At 41.8% G+C, this 15,372-nt stretch overlaps 1 protein-coding gene across 1 annotated transcript in view; it reads right to left on the minus strand.

The window, feature by feature from the left end:
* The window catches only part of GLI2 (GLI family zinc finger 2), a 248,298-nt gene that overhangs the window by 87,919 nt on the left and 145,007 nt on the right, over positions 1–15,372 (minus strand). Inside the window, exon 3 of the mRNA XM_067549660.1 lies at positions 5,644–5,749. Within this exon, the coding sequence (XP_067405761.1) occupies positions 5,644–5,749 (106 nt within the window). The remainder of the gene's footprint in view (positions 1–5,643; positions 5,750–15,372) is intronic.

Here is a 15,372-nt window from a genome sequence, read left to right on the forward strand (position 1 = left end):
TTTTATTTTCCAATCTGGATGATTTCCTCAAAAATGCGGTACCTGCCAATGAATCTTTGCACAAAGAACCTTGCATAGAGGCGGTCTGCTGTTCACCTTCAGCGCTTCACCATCCACAGAGGCAGCCCTTTAAAGCAGGCTTCAAAAGAGGGATTAATATGTCTGGAATTTTCAAAGGGAGAGTGAATTTCCTCTTCTGAGACCTATGAACAAGCTCTTTATGTTTCCAATACACTAAACATAATTCAAAAAGTTACTCTGTGCTGGGCACTGTTGGGATGTTGATGAGCTGAAGGATCCTAAATGAAAAAGGGCTTTAGCTATTGAGCATCCAGTTCTGTTCACAGGGTTCATTACCTTAAATACTAACAGGTGACTACTGGTTCTCTACCTGGGGAACGTGGCCATTCCTAGTATATCTGCTTAATAGCCACGGGAATGGGTAAACTGAACATCTAACTTGCTGACCACCAGACATTTTGGTACTCAGCTATCTGGAGATTAACTGAATAATACAGTACTGTCAAATCCCATGCCAAGCTCTTATTCACACTAGTAGTCAGCTTCCAAGACCAGGCTGGAAGTTTTGAACCACTTTTCAGGCATAGTCACCCCAATGGAAAAACTTACCTGGGTTTAAGAAGGCATGAACAGAGCAGCTGTTCCCTAACCAGGCAGGGGAAAGGGGAACAAAACAACTAGATGCCCAGTGAAGAGCCTGAATGGGAAATGGAAAAACTGGACACACCCTAGAAACGATGACAGAGGAGATGTGTAGGTGACCACTAGGCCATTCCCTCACAAGAAGCTTCAGGTGAAGGATGTGGTTATGTGGTCTGTTGGAAAAAGCGGACATCTATGGAAAAGGCAGACTGATACTTGGAGTCAACAGCAACCAGGTTCTGACTATCACCAGATATTAGAAACCCAGAAATACAGATATAATCTGGTTCAAAACACATGCCTATTCACCCAGACTGCTAACATCCCATGCATGTTCTCTCTCTCACACACACACACACACACACACACACACACACACACACACACACACACACACACACACACACACACACACACCGTGGAGTGGCTGCCTTGCCCCTTTAAATATCTTCCCAAGCTAACTGCCAATCAAAAGCGATCACTCCTCGCCCCCAAGTAGCATATCAGTGGACACTTTTCCATCTTTTCTGCAGTGTTGCTGGGAAGAGTGAGCCCTTGGAACTTGAACAGAGACTCTATGGCTGTGTAAATCAGCAGGTCCACTACCCTTCTGTTGGCATCCCAGTGACTTCTGTCCCAAGGACATGCACCTATCCAACAGCAGAAGTTATTCAATGTAGGTTGTGTCATCAAACAGTTATTCTGAATGAATCGAATGAAATGAAATGAAATCAGTGACTCAAACAGTACCATAGAATCTCTATGGATAGAATAATAAGCTTGAATAATAAGAGTATAGCAGTAGGAATATATTACCGACCACCTGAACAGGATGGTGGCCATGAATGTGAAATGCTCAGAGAGACTAGAAAGAGGCTATTGGGGATTTCAACTATTCCCATATTGACTGGGTACATGTAACCTCAGGACAGGATACAGAGATAACATTTTTAGATACATTAATGACTGCTTCTTGGAGCAGCTAGTCCTGGAACCCACCAGGGGAAAGACAATTTTTGATTTAGTCCTAAGTGGTGCACAGGATCTGGTCCAAGAGGTGAATATAGCTGAACTGCTCAGTAATAACCATAATGTAATTAAATTTAACATCCTTGTTGGGGGATGGGAGGGAATACCAAAGAAATTCATCACAGTAGCACTTAACTTAAAAAAGGGGAACTGAACAACAAGGTGGCTCGTTAAATGGAAATTAAAAGGAACAGTCACAAGAGTGAAATGCCTGCAAGCTGCAGGGAACTTTTTAAAAACATCATCCTATATGTATATGCCAAATAAAAGAAAAAAACCAGTAAGAGGATCAAAAAAATGCCACCATGCCTAAACAACAGAGTTAAAGAGGTGGTTAGAGACAAAGATATCTTTAAAAAATTGGAAGTCAAATCCTAGTGAGGAAAATATAAAGGAACAAACTCTGGCAAGTCAAGTGTAAAAGTACAAGGTGGCAGGTGAAAAAAGAATTTGAAGAACAACCAGCAAAAGATACAAAAACTAGTAGCAACATTTTTAAAAGTACATTGGAAGCAGGAAGGGGGCCTAACAATCAGTGGGGCCATGAAAGATCAAGGTGCTAAAAGAGTATGCAAGGAAGACAAGGCCGTTGCTGAGAAGCTAAATGAATTCTTTGCATTCGATCTTTACGGCAGAAGATGAGGGAGATTCCCACACCTGAGCCATTCTTTTTAGGTGACAAATTTAAGGACCTGTCCCAGACTGAGGTGTAAATACAGGAAGTTTTGGAACAAATTGATAAATTAAACAAGAAGAAGTCAGCAGGACCTGATGGTATTCACCTAAGAGTTCTGAAGAAACTCAAACATGAAATTGCAAAACTGTAGTACATAACCTACTGCTTAAACCAGCCTCTGTACCAGATGATTGGAGAATAACTAATGTGATGCCAATTTTTAAAAAAGGCTCCAGAGGCCATCCTGACAATTACTGGCAAGTTAAACTAACTTCTGCACCAGGTAAATTGGTTGAAACTATGGTAAAGAACAGAATTATCAGACACATAGATGAATATAATGTGTTGGGGATGAATCAACCCAGCTTTTGTAAAAGGAAATCATGCCTCACCAATCTAGTAAAATTCTCTGAGGGTGTCAACAAACATGTGGACAAGACTGATCCAGGGGATATAGCGTACTTGGACTTTCATAAAGCCTTTGACAAGGTCCTTCACCAAAGGATCTTAAGCAAAGTAAAGATTCCTGGGACAAAAGGTCCTTTCATAACTCAGTAACTGGTTAAAAGATAGGAAGCAAAGGGTAGGAATAAACAGTCAGTTTTCACAGTATAGAGAGGGAGATAGTGGGATCCCCCAAAGATCTGCACTAGGATCTGTGCTGTTCAAAATATTCCTAAATGATCTGGAAAAAGGGGTAAACCGTGAGGTGTCACGGTCTGCAGATGATACAAAACTACTCATGATAGTTAAGTCAAAACGAATGAATTCCAAAGAATTACAAAGGGATCTCACAAAACTGGGTGATGGAGCAAGAAAATGGCAGATGAAATTCAGTATGGATAAATGCAAAGTAATGCACATTGGAAAACAATCCCAATTATATATACAAAATGATGGGTCTAAATTAGCTTTTAAATCTCAAGAAAGATCTTGGAATCATTGTAGATAGCTCTCTGAAAACATACACCCAATGTTCATCAGCAGTCAAAGAAGCTAAAAGAATGTTAGGAGCCATTAGGAAAGGGCTTGATAATAAAACAGAAAATCTAATACCACTATATAAATCCATGGCATGCCCACATCTTGAACACCGCGAGCAGGTCTGGTTGCCCCAGCTCAAAAAAGAATTTGAAAATACCACTGTCAGAAGACAAGATATTGGGCTAGATGGATCATTGGTCTGCTCCAATATGTCAGTTTTTATGTTCTTATTTCCTCCCCCAAAATATAGTTCCTTTTATAAAAGCTTGAAATCTTCCTATTTACCATCTTGACACTAGCCATTCTGTGGGCAAGTTTCCAGAGCCTATTTCAAAGCCTGCTTTTCAATGTTAACATCCTAGGTCTATAACCTATGTTAAATAGTAGCACTGGCTTCCATGTGACTGCCATGATGCACTGCTTCCCCCTTACCAAAAAGGAGAACGTGGTGCATCATGGGAGATGTAGTCCACCCAGGAAGCATGACCTAAAGAGAACAGGAGCATGAGGCACCTGAACTACAACTCACAAGAGGCACGGCAACAGCATTTTTGAATCAAAAGTATTTCAGTTTTCAGCTGAAATATTTTGACAAAATCTCAACATTTTCCATGTGGGGGGACTCCCCCCCTGATATTCTCTGACCAGATCTATCAAATCAACATAAACCATCTATTGGTACTTCCACAGGGATTTACCAGATACACAGGAGGAGCGAAGGAGACACATTTTCCCTAAGCAATTGTGTTAGTATGTTAGGCATCAGTGAAGCAGTTAAATAATACCCCATTTAAACGCTGTCCTCTCAGGCTTGCAGCTTCCAATACATGGAATTTCACAGCTGCAGTGGTACCATACAAAATCCTGCTTCCATCTCCAGTGGCTCCTCATTTCCCAAATTGTGTGGAACTAGCAGTGTTTCATTCCAGAGGGGAGAGAAAAACTCTTAGCTGTAAAGCTTTCATTACTCAGGACTCTAGTTTACACTGCAGTATTTTTTTAGCACAGATCAAAGCTTATAAGGAGGTGGCGAACTGAAAAATCTCTATCTATATAGTAATTCAATAATTTAGGAAAGGTGAAAATCAGTAATCAGAGGCTTGGGCTTCAGAGTGACAAAGATGCATTTGAAAACAAATCCACTAATAAATGAAAAATAGGTTTTCAAGATTTTTACTAATTTCAGGCTGTGTCACTCCACTGGTCTCCTGCACCCAACCAACCCACCTGTAAAAGCAAAGGGAAGCGCATTTTGCATGACAAAGTCCAAGTCCAGGATTTGGAGTGTTTCCTGCAACAGTTTATAGATACAGCTATGTATTTTAGGTAGGTATGTGGCCCTCATTACCATAATATTATTATGAATAATAAATTCATAAAGTTTACAGCCAGAAGGGACTACCAGAGCCGTTAATGAATTTATCCTCACATCTTCATGAGGTAGGGAAGTGCTATGATCCCCATTTTATGGATCGCAAAAGATCACACTGGAAACCTGTAGCAAAGGAGTGAATTGAACCCAGGTATACTAAGTTCTGAGGTAGGCCCCTAACCACTTAGCCACCTTTTCTCTCCGACATGTGATGGGATATAAGGAACAGACATCCCTACCCTGCTTTATGTGCTAGCTAGACTATTAACTTTCAGAGGAGAAACACAAAACTCAGGTCTTAGCAAGGGATGCAGGAAATCAAACCTGAAACACAGTTAGCCATATCAGGTGTGGCTCTTCCCCACCTCTGACAGTTACCCTAGTGTCAGCCCCTTGTAGAGCTGGGGATGCCAATAGCTTCATGAACTGAAGATAGCAGACAAATAGCCTTTCAATTCACTTTTAAAGTGATGTTATGGCAAGGGTGGTCCCATAAGGCCACTGAGATTGAGGAGCCAAAGTAGGGGTTTTAGTAAAGGTGTAGTCAGAAAAGTCCCAGATATATTACAGAGTGAAAGTGTATTGGGCTGTTCCTGTTGCTATGACCTCAGCTGAATAATGATGTCATAAAACTTTGCTCTCTATCCCAGGATCTTAAAGCACTGTACACACTCTAATTAAACATCACACATCCCGGAAAGACAGGTAAATACGCTAGTCGGTTGGGGGAAGTGAGGCACAGAATAGTTAACTGACTTGATTAAAGCTATACAGCAATTCTGGGACTAGAAACATACAGCCTTGTGCTTGAACCATTGCACTGTGCTTCACTCTCAAGTCCTAGCATCAATACAAAAAACCAGAAGAGGTTAGATTGAAGAGTTTTAGTAACATGTGGGAGCAGAGGTGCAAGACTTACCCATGAATAGCGTGGATGGAGTGAGGGTCGTAATGGTACCTTCCTTCCTGGTGACGCATGTCAATTGGCAAGGGAGCATGGAATGCTGGAAAAACGTGCTGCGGAACTGTTGAGGGGAAGAAAAAAAAAAACACTTCAAAAACTTTTCTTCCCTTTTAAAACAATTTCAAAGGAATCTAAATCTCCATGAATTTCAGAGCGTGAGCAGTGCAAAGACACGGGGTCTTCATGATATCAGTGCTATCATACACCAGAGAAGTGGCATGAATAAATAATCAAAGTCATTTGGAGAAATCCTACATCTTCAACATAAAAGAACTCCAACAGGGGTTCTGACAAAGACAAGCAGCTAAGTGCTCTTTGAACTCAGGGAGATTATAGGAAGCACCAAGGAAAACTAGCCGTGCAACGCAAATGAGATTCGACAGAGCTTGGCAGAATCCAGATCTCACCATCCCCAGCACCGGGAACGGCAGCAGTACCTTTCCTGAGCCTCTGTACACACAGACTGGGGACTGGGTCGGAACTATAGACCTAACAGCAAGAGCCGAACAAATGCAAACTGTGTATACAGTCAGAGGCGGCTAAAAGTGTCTATGGCTTAGGTTATGAGAAAGGAGTCTAAATTGCTCTCACTTGTCATCTTTTGTGGCCCTATTTTTTATTCATTTGAGAAGCATGTTTCATCTTTGATGGAAAGATAAAGTGGTCTCGGAAGGCACAGAACACCTAGGTTTACTTATTAAATCCACAGATTTTAATATGTATTATTGACCCCAAAAGTTACGGCAAGAATATTTCAGAGAGTTGTCGGACAAATAGAAAATTCATCAGGCTATTTCTCCACACCACCCCCAACTGTTCATACTTACTTTTGTTCTAAAATTATGGAAGCTAGGAGAAATACAATCAGCAGGGTCTCAATAAATATACCGTACTTTGATAGGTTAATATTATCTGGTCTATAATGATGGCACATTCCACAGTTGTAGCTGGGATCAGATGTAAAAATAAAAGGCCAGATTGCATGTCTTTTACACGCAGACAAAATTTCTTGATTAAAGATTAGCTAACGTTTTCACAGGGCTTCTTCCCCCTGACACTTGAGTTTTGACATCATACTTTTCATCACATTTCCTGTATAACTGGAGCTTTTAAAATGTTAGGTTATTGTTCCACACCCTATTTTAGCTAAATACTCCATTGTAACTTGCTTGTGCCACCTGCAGCATTTCTGTTGTCCAGGAAAACAGCACCCCAAAACAAAGCTACAATTCTTCATGGCTTGTCCCAGATCCTCAGCTGATGTAGATCAGTGCAGTTCCACTGACTCCATACTCTTTCGTAAGGATGACTTCAAAGTCTCAGCTGCAATAACACCATTGCTTTGACTTCAATAGAGCCTTGTAGATTTGCACCAGGTGAAGATCTGATCCTTTAGATTCAGCTACAGAAAATCCCCATTAAAAAACCCCTCTATATTTATGTCTTGGCAAATCAGGAAGAGGATCTGAAGATCTTATCAGCCTTTCAATCTAGAATCCTTGAGCTCAGCATAACACGCATATCTGGACACCACGCCAGCTGTGCTGCTAGGAGAGGCGAGAGACAACATAAAAACAACCTGTCTGCCAACTAGGCTGAAAGAAGTTAAGCTAAAGTACTCGGTGTGGAAAGTATTCAAGGTTCCACAGCAGACTTGCTTTGGGTGGTAGAGCGGAGAGCTGGCACTGCACAGGGCCAATACAGTGGGAGTATTTCTGCAGTCTGTCTAATGTGAGGACACAGTAGAGTAACTGTTAAACCCCCAAGAAAGAAGCACTATGAAGTAGAATAAAAGTGCATCCTTTAGGATTTTCTTTTGCAGGCGAAAGATTCATCCCCCCCCCCCCCTTAACAGCGTTGGGCAAATATAAGTCTTTTAAATAGAGTCACTTGACAGAAATGATCATTTTAAAGATACACCTAATGTTTTTCCAAGTCAAAAATGCAGAACAATCCTGCTAATGCTAAAAGCCACATCCACAATGCAGCCAGGGGGTCTCAAACCTTTTCTCCTGGGCCCCCCCTTTGAAAATATTTCAGGCTGTGCTGACCCCCCAGAACAAGCGATGACCCCCCCCCATGCCATGCCACCCTTATTTCTGCACTGCTCCTGGAGGTGGTACTGCCTTCACAGCACCAGCCAGCAACCTCTGAAGGGCTCTGGCGGTCAGCCATGCACAAGGCGGACAGTCGTAGTCATGACCCTCAGTTTGAGAACCTCTGAGCTAATGGCTTGTTGCACATCTGCTTTTCTCCTTTTCAAAGCACGGCCAATACAGTCAACTGTCAGGGGTCTCTGTTGATCATTCAGGGACTGCCCTGATCTCCGGGAAACTACCATTCCACCAGAACCACCTCTTTGCCAAGCGCGGAAGCTGGCCTTGCTATCCTCAGTACATGCACACAGGCATGAAAGAATGCTCAGAAGTCCTTCCATGAACTTCAAGGGCCCCCAGCACCCACTGATATCAAAGAGAGCGATGCATGAGGAAAACAGATCCCAGAAGCACGCAGGAAGTTTTGCAGAGCATGACTTCTGCCTGTGTGGCACAGCCATTGTGGTAGCTGTCCAGAATGTATAGCGCAAGTGTTTATGTTGCCATACCCAGCGATGACACAAACAGTCACTACATGTCTGTCATGGGAAAACCGTTCCCAGAGAATAGTTATTTGTGGTTCACAGTGAAGTTGGAAGGGCGTATCGAGTGGAGTCCTACAGGGATCAGTTCTGGGTTCCATTCTGTTCAATATCTTCATCAATGATTTAGATAATAGCATAGTGAGTACACTTATAAAGTTTGTGGATGATACCAAACTGGGAGAGTTTGCAAGTGCTTTGGAGGATAGGATTAAAATTCAAAATGATCTGGACAAACTGGAGAAATGGATTGAAGTAAATAGGATGAAATTCAATAAAGACAAACGCAAATAACGTCGCTTAGGAAGGAACAATCAGTTGCATATATACAATATGGGAAATGATCCCTAGGAAAGAATACTGAAGAAAGGGATCTGGGTGTCATAGTAGATGACAAGCTAAATATGAGTCAACAGTGTAACACTGTTGCAAAAAAAGAAAACATCATTCTGGGTTGTGTTAGCAGGAGCGTTGTAAGCAAGACATGAGAAGTAATTCTTCCGCTCTACTCCATTATGATCAGGCCTCAACTGGAGTATTGTGACCAGTCCTGGGTGTCACATTTCAAGGAAAGATGTGAACAAATTGGAGAAAGTCCAGAGACGAGCAACAAAAATTATTAAAGGTCTAGAAAACATGACCTATGAAGGAAGATTGAAAAAACTGGATTTGATTAGTCTGGAGAAGAGAAGACTGAGGGGGGACATGATAACAGTTTTCAAGTACATAAGAGGTTCTTACAAGGAGGAGGGAGAAAAATTGTTCCCCTTAATCTCTGAGGCTAGGACAAGAAGCAATGAGCTTAAATTGCAGCAAGGCAGGGTAGATTGGACATTAGGAAAAAATTCCTAACTGTCCGGGTAGTTAAGCACTGGAATAAATTGCCTGGGGAGGAATCTCCATCATTGGAGATTTTTAAGAGCAGGTTGACAACATCTTTCAGGGATGGTCTAGATAATGCTTGGTCCTGCCATAAGTGCAGGGGACTGGACTAGATCAGTGTTTCTCAACCACCGGTCCAGGGACTGGCACCGGTCCCTGAGATCTCCCTGAGACAGTTTAGAAAGGCAGCAAAAGGCAGCAAGCCAGTCTCTGGTATCCAAAAGGTTGAGAAACACTGGACTAGATGACCTCACAAGGTCCCTTCTAGTCCTATGATTCTATGTTTTGCTGCACTGGGCTGCGGCATAGTATAGACACCCCTGTGCTTGACGGGATAAGTATTTGCATTGCCATGCACTGCAGGGCGGCAGATTGTCTGCAGAGCTCAGTTCCCATAAGAACAATCATTGCTGCTGAATGCTGAGCTCCGTTGAAAATCTGGCCCCGTGTGTCTTGCCTTATGACTGCCAATGACTAAAGGAGGAAGAACCCAAGGCGTCATTGATCATTGATCTGCAAGAGCATTCCTTCTCTGTCACTCATACTTTGGGGAAGGCAGACACGATTGCAGCTTTTCCCCATTTTGGGAGGCCCAGTCAACACAAAACCAATGTTTTAAAAGAATTCCTTACCTGTTTCTAATCAGGCCCCAGTTTATTCATGTTGAGAGGAAATATAACATCTACCATTTTTTCCCATTTAAACATTTGCTTTTTTCCCCCCAAACATCTCAGTCAATTTAGACACGAGATACTCATCAGTTTCACTTTCAGGTTCTCCTTTGCTAGCACTATCACCTCATCCCTGTTTGGTTTCAGCAGAAGATGAAAGGAGTGGTGGAGCAGTTGTTTTCAGTGGTTTTTCCTTTTCAGCTCTTCACATTTGGGTTTCTTTTCTGCTCACACATATTTTCTGGAGCATCCGCCAGACCTAAAAGCTACAATAGCTGGCACTTTCCCTCTAATTCACTTCTGGATGCTTGGTCTGAAATAATGAATGGTTTTATAGGCAATCAAATACTAATTCATAAATGTCAGCCTCCCCTCCCCACTTCCGCCTCTCATTTCCATCCCTCGAAGGGAGCAGCGAGCTGGCAGCAGAAGTAGCAGCAGCACATGCCATTTACAAAGATGGATGTTTTCACACATATGATTTAAAAAGACAATTATACTCAATTATTTCAAGTGAGTTCATGGTGATGCATTTCTAAATAGCCATTGGAGGTGCAATATGATGACTGGCACAATGAATTTGCTAGCTTTTATCTAATCAAGGCAATCCCTTGTTTTAGACTTATCTGCTCTCATTGCTGCCTTCAATATAGCAAAAGGTTTACAAATAATAGCAGACTTTGTATATTTCACTTAGAATCCTCCTGATCAGTGTCAGAACTGAGTGATTTGTAGTGGTGGGACAAAGCCCTTAACTTGGGGAGTCTGGGGAAGTCTCTGCCATGGGAAAATAGTTCAATAATACTTGCTTGTTTGGAACGATATGGTGCATTTCAGAAAGCAAAACATGGGATCTTTAACTATATATATATAGATATATACATATATATGTATGTGTGTGTGTGTATATATGAAGCAGGAATAAACCTCTGGCACCTGGTACTCAGAAATGGGGGCAAGAGCACTATCTATACCTCAGGCAAGTGACAAAAGTCAAAGTGATATAAAATGGGGGAGGGCGGTGAGCATATGAGCCTTTTACCCAAAAATGATGTTACCCTTAGGTGTGTTTATAGTCTCTAGACACTAAGGCGATCTTAGCAATGCACAGAATGAGTGAAAGCCGCACCTTCTACTCAACTGCTACTCATACAGGAATGTGTCTGCTCTGTCTCCTGGTTTGATTAGGGAAAAGACTCTGCTACCCATCCTCACTTGCCAGTGATCCGGCCAGTGGTTATTAACAATCCATGGGCTGCCCATTGCCTCCAGCCCAGTTAAAGACCATCCAGCCTTCCAGCATCAGACAAAGAAAGGATGAAGAAGTGATGCAAGTTTATAAGGGATGTCCCTGAGCTGAAAATCCCAGGAAGGGAGCAAATATAAGAGGCAGATAGTTTTTGAGACAGAGGCAGGCACTGATTATCTCCTCAAGGGAAATTTGTGCTGAATACATTTTCTGCATAATGAGCAAAAAAGAGTTTTCTAAATCTCCCTCAACAACACCTTGTTTCTTCTTCAGAGCCGGATAGTTTGTAGACTGTAAACACATATTTCTATAAAGAACAGGCCAGCTAGAAAAATGTGAAGTGCAAGGCTTTACACGGAATATAACTCTTTGAGATCTCATATTAGCAATGTACCATATGTATATAATATACATTAATATGATAATGAGCTTGTGACACTGGAATATAAGTGATCTTTTATAATATTATTGATATCAATATTGCAAAATTGCAATGAATCTTACAAGATATGCTATGTTGGGTATCACTGAAAAGGTTATAATTTGCTAAGTGTGATAATATTGTTTATATGTATGTATCAGTTTTGTATTATAAGTTCTAAATATGTATGGTATATTTGTATTTCAAATTTGTGCTGTGTTTCTAGGTGACATCCCCAGACAGGATGGCCACAGCACGAAGCCTGTTTAATAGCCCATCAAGGGAACTCAAATGTACAATGAATCCCGTGAAAGAACCTGGGGGCTACATCTTATGAGTCACCAGGACATGTAGGGAGATGCCTCTGGACAGGGGGGCTTTTCCATGCCATGTGGTATGGGACTGTGTTTGTGACAAAGAAGTACAAGCCTCATGGCATAAACTATTTTAAAAAGCAGCTGCGCCATCTCTATCTTGTCTTCATTCCTGCTTCCTATCTCTGGATCAATTCATTTACAACTGAAGCTGTGAAACAAAGGACTGAGACCCATCCAGGTACAGGATGTACACCAGAGGAACTGTACAAACCTGCAAACTCCACAATTCTGCTGAGAATCTGATATATATGGACTTTAAAGTCATTTGTATGTATCTGATTGCTTTGGCCATTTAACATCTCTCATTTGTTTCTTTCCTTTTATAATAAACCTTTAGTTTTAGTGACTAAAGGATTGGCTGGCAGCGTGGTATAACTTCAGTGTTACCCCTCAGTTCTGGGAAAATCTGCTCTTCTTTTGCAGCCTGCCCTGACCTTGGCATTTTCAGATGGGCTACCGTAGGCCTGGACAGGTCACAGAGTTGACCAGTATGTATGTGTCTCCATTGCCCCATACTGGATGGAATCAGAACTGTATAGCTATGGGTCATGGACTCCATACTGCTAACAATAGTTTTCCTTCAGTTCAGTTGGTACAAGCCTGGAATTTTGGAGCAGGAGGATCAGAAGCCTAACCCCAATAGTGCTGTGAATTTCCTCAAATAACCTGCTGAAGCTTATGTTTGAGATTCTGTTTTCCTTTCAATGGCTGATGAATTAACAAGCCCCTAAAATAGTATTTTCCAGCATTCCCAGACCAGTAGTCCGAATGTTGTCAACTTTCTTGCGGTAAAAGAGAGTCCCAAACTCAGGTCTTGTACCTCTCACTTATTTTCCAAATACTCAGTCATATCCTCAGCTGGTATAAATTAGCACAGAGTCAGTGAAGCCAATGGATTGATGCCAGTTTACACCAGCTGAGGATCTGGTCCACTGTTCTTTTTGTGTTTCAATTTTTTAACCCTGCACACATGATTTGTTTGCTTTGCAGTTCACATTGGCAAAATTAATTTTGAAATATTGGTTTTGAAGGGGTCAAGTCAAAAAATGGCAAATGGACTGTGCTCTCCAGGAATAGAAACACAAACAAAGGGGAAAAACTCAACCAAGTTTATAATAAACTGATCTGAAAATGGCTAACAAATCCCTTTAAAGGATGACGTACATTATTATTGTGTTTATAGCAGTTGGCCTCTAAGGTGGGGTTGCAACTGAGTTTTGGATCATAGAGAAAAATGTTATTGCACACAAGTAAAAGCCTTTGGAACTTTGGGCAGGTCTTCAGATCCCACTTAAGTTTATTGGAGTCGCATGCATACTGCTTAGGCCAGAAGGTGGAGGAGAATAATGTGCCGTTACATAAGAATGTCCCTCAAACAAAATCCCCTCTTAGAACAAGTAGCTCAAGGTGTGAGCCGTGGTAGTGGCTTTTTATAATCAAAAAAGAAAAAACCTGTGCAGAATGAAGAGTCATTTGTCAAAAAACAGAAAAAGATTCTATTTTAACCTTTTTAGTGTTTTATTAAATGAACTTTTTTCCAAGTTTGAATTTATTTTAGGGACTCTAACACCATACATCACCCAGTAGCATTCTGAAACCACGTTAAACAATGCCCCGCAGGTACAAGAGAATGGTTTATTTAAAAAAGGTAAACTACGTAATGGACCTATGCACAATAAGTCCCTACTATTAAGGGATCCCAAAGCATTTTGCAAACCTTAATGAAAGCCCCACAGCACCTCTGGGAAGCAAGCAAATACCATCTTAAAGCTAGTCTACATTAGAAGCATTGCATCGGTGCAGCTGCTGTAATGCATCTGGTGAAGACGCCCTATGCTGATGGGAGAGCGGAAGCGATGTCAGCGGGAGAGTGTCCCCTGCTGACATAGCGCCGGTGTGGACAGCACTTAGGTTGCTGTAACTTGCATCGCTCAGGGGGGTGACTTTTTCACACCCTTGAGCAATGTTGACTTAAGCGGTAGTGTAGACCTGCCCATACTCTTTTTACTGAGGCACAGCAAGGTTGAGTGACTCGCCCAAGGTCACACAGTAAAATTAGTGGCAGACCCCTGACTAGAACCCAGGAGTCCAGGCTCCCAGTCCCTTGCTGTGACACATAAACCACCACACTAGTTATAAAACTTATGTCCAATATAAAGCACAAACATCATTGTTTTCTTGGATGCAGCTGAGTGAGAGTGGAGGCCGAAAGCAAGGCAGAGGGGGCACAATCAAGGGCACAAATCTGACTCCCTGAAAGATAAGCAACTGCAGTTCCCAAGGCCTGAAAGGAGGGCCTCAGCACCCCACAGGAATAGGCCCTAAATTGGGTTGTGGGTGCTCTGGATCGTGGGATCCACATTAGCAGATATTGCCTTTCCCCACGGCAGACAGGAGCTCCCATTTTGCCTCTAAGAAACTCCAAAGAGGTTGAAAGCCTGGGAACTGTGTTGCATTGAGGAGGGTTAGAGAGAGAAATGTCTGGAGGTGACAGGGCTCAAAGCCCAGCTATCATGGGGTCACAACTGACTCTGACAAAGGAAAAAACGTGCAAGCGGCTAACTCAGAAAAAATAAGAGGAGCTGCCACAAATGAATCCCAAGCAGCAAATGAACATATGATAGTGATTACACTGTGCCTGTGCTGGTACCTTTGTATTTATGGAGTCAGCCCAGTTTGGCAGTGGGGATGCCTGTAGCTGACATTTGCAACACCATCTCCCTCTTTTCAGCTATGCTGATTTTGAAAAGAAAAGAAGAGTCCAAGCTGACTTCAGACAACTCCAGCAACCATTTGTTGGAGTCTATACAACTCGGAGGCTTCAGAAGATGCACTTTCTAACCAATCCCACCTCCAAAGCAAAGTGCTTCTTACTGTCCACTAGATCCTTTTCCTCCAGTCTGTATAAATCTCAGTCTCTTTTCAAAGCAAACTTAGCGATACCATTAACATTAAGAGTCCTTCAGTCAATCATCTCTTCAAGGGAAATAGAGGAACAAAAGTAGATTTAAATGGGAGAAAAGATTCACTTTGCTTTTACATTTTTTAAAATCCTATTTTAATTCAGCTCTTATCTACACAAAGCATTTGAAAGGAATGGATTCTGGCCAAGAATTACTGAGTCAGAAGTATTGGTAAATTTCATTTTGGGTTTTAAATGACAAATAATGATACATTTTTTACTTTAATCTCTTGGGATTAAAGATACTACTCACTTATGTCAAGTAGTATCTTATTCTGTGTAATTGCAGAACAAGTTACGTTAAAGATTGTGCGGTGCTCACATAATATGGTCCCCATTACTTCAGAAGTACCTAAAATGGCCAGCCAGCAGCTATTACTCAGTGTGTCTAAAGGATGGCAGAATCTGGCCCTCAGAGTTTGTGTGTGTGGCTACTTAATTCGCTTTGATATTCTTTTCCTTGGAGTTTAAATGTTGTGGTTGG

Source organism: Emydura macquarii, unplaced genomic scaffold (genome assembly GCF_026122565.2).
Source record: "Emydura macquarii macquarii isolate MOO-44397 ecotype Brisbane River unplaced genomic scaffold, CSIRO-AGI_Emac_v2 contig_1253, whole genome shotgun sequence".
Lineage (NCBI taxonomy): Eukaryota > Metazoa > Chordata > Testudines > Chelidae > Emydura > Emydura macquarii.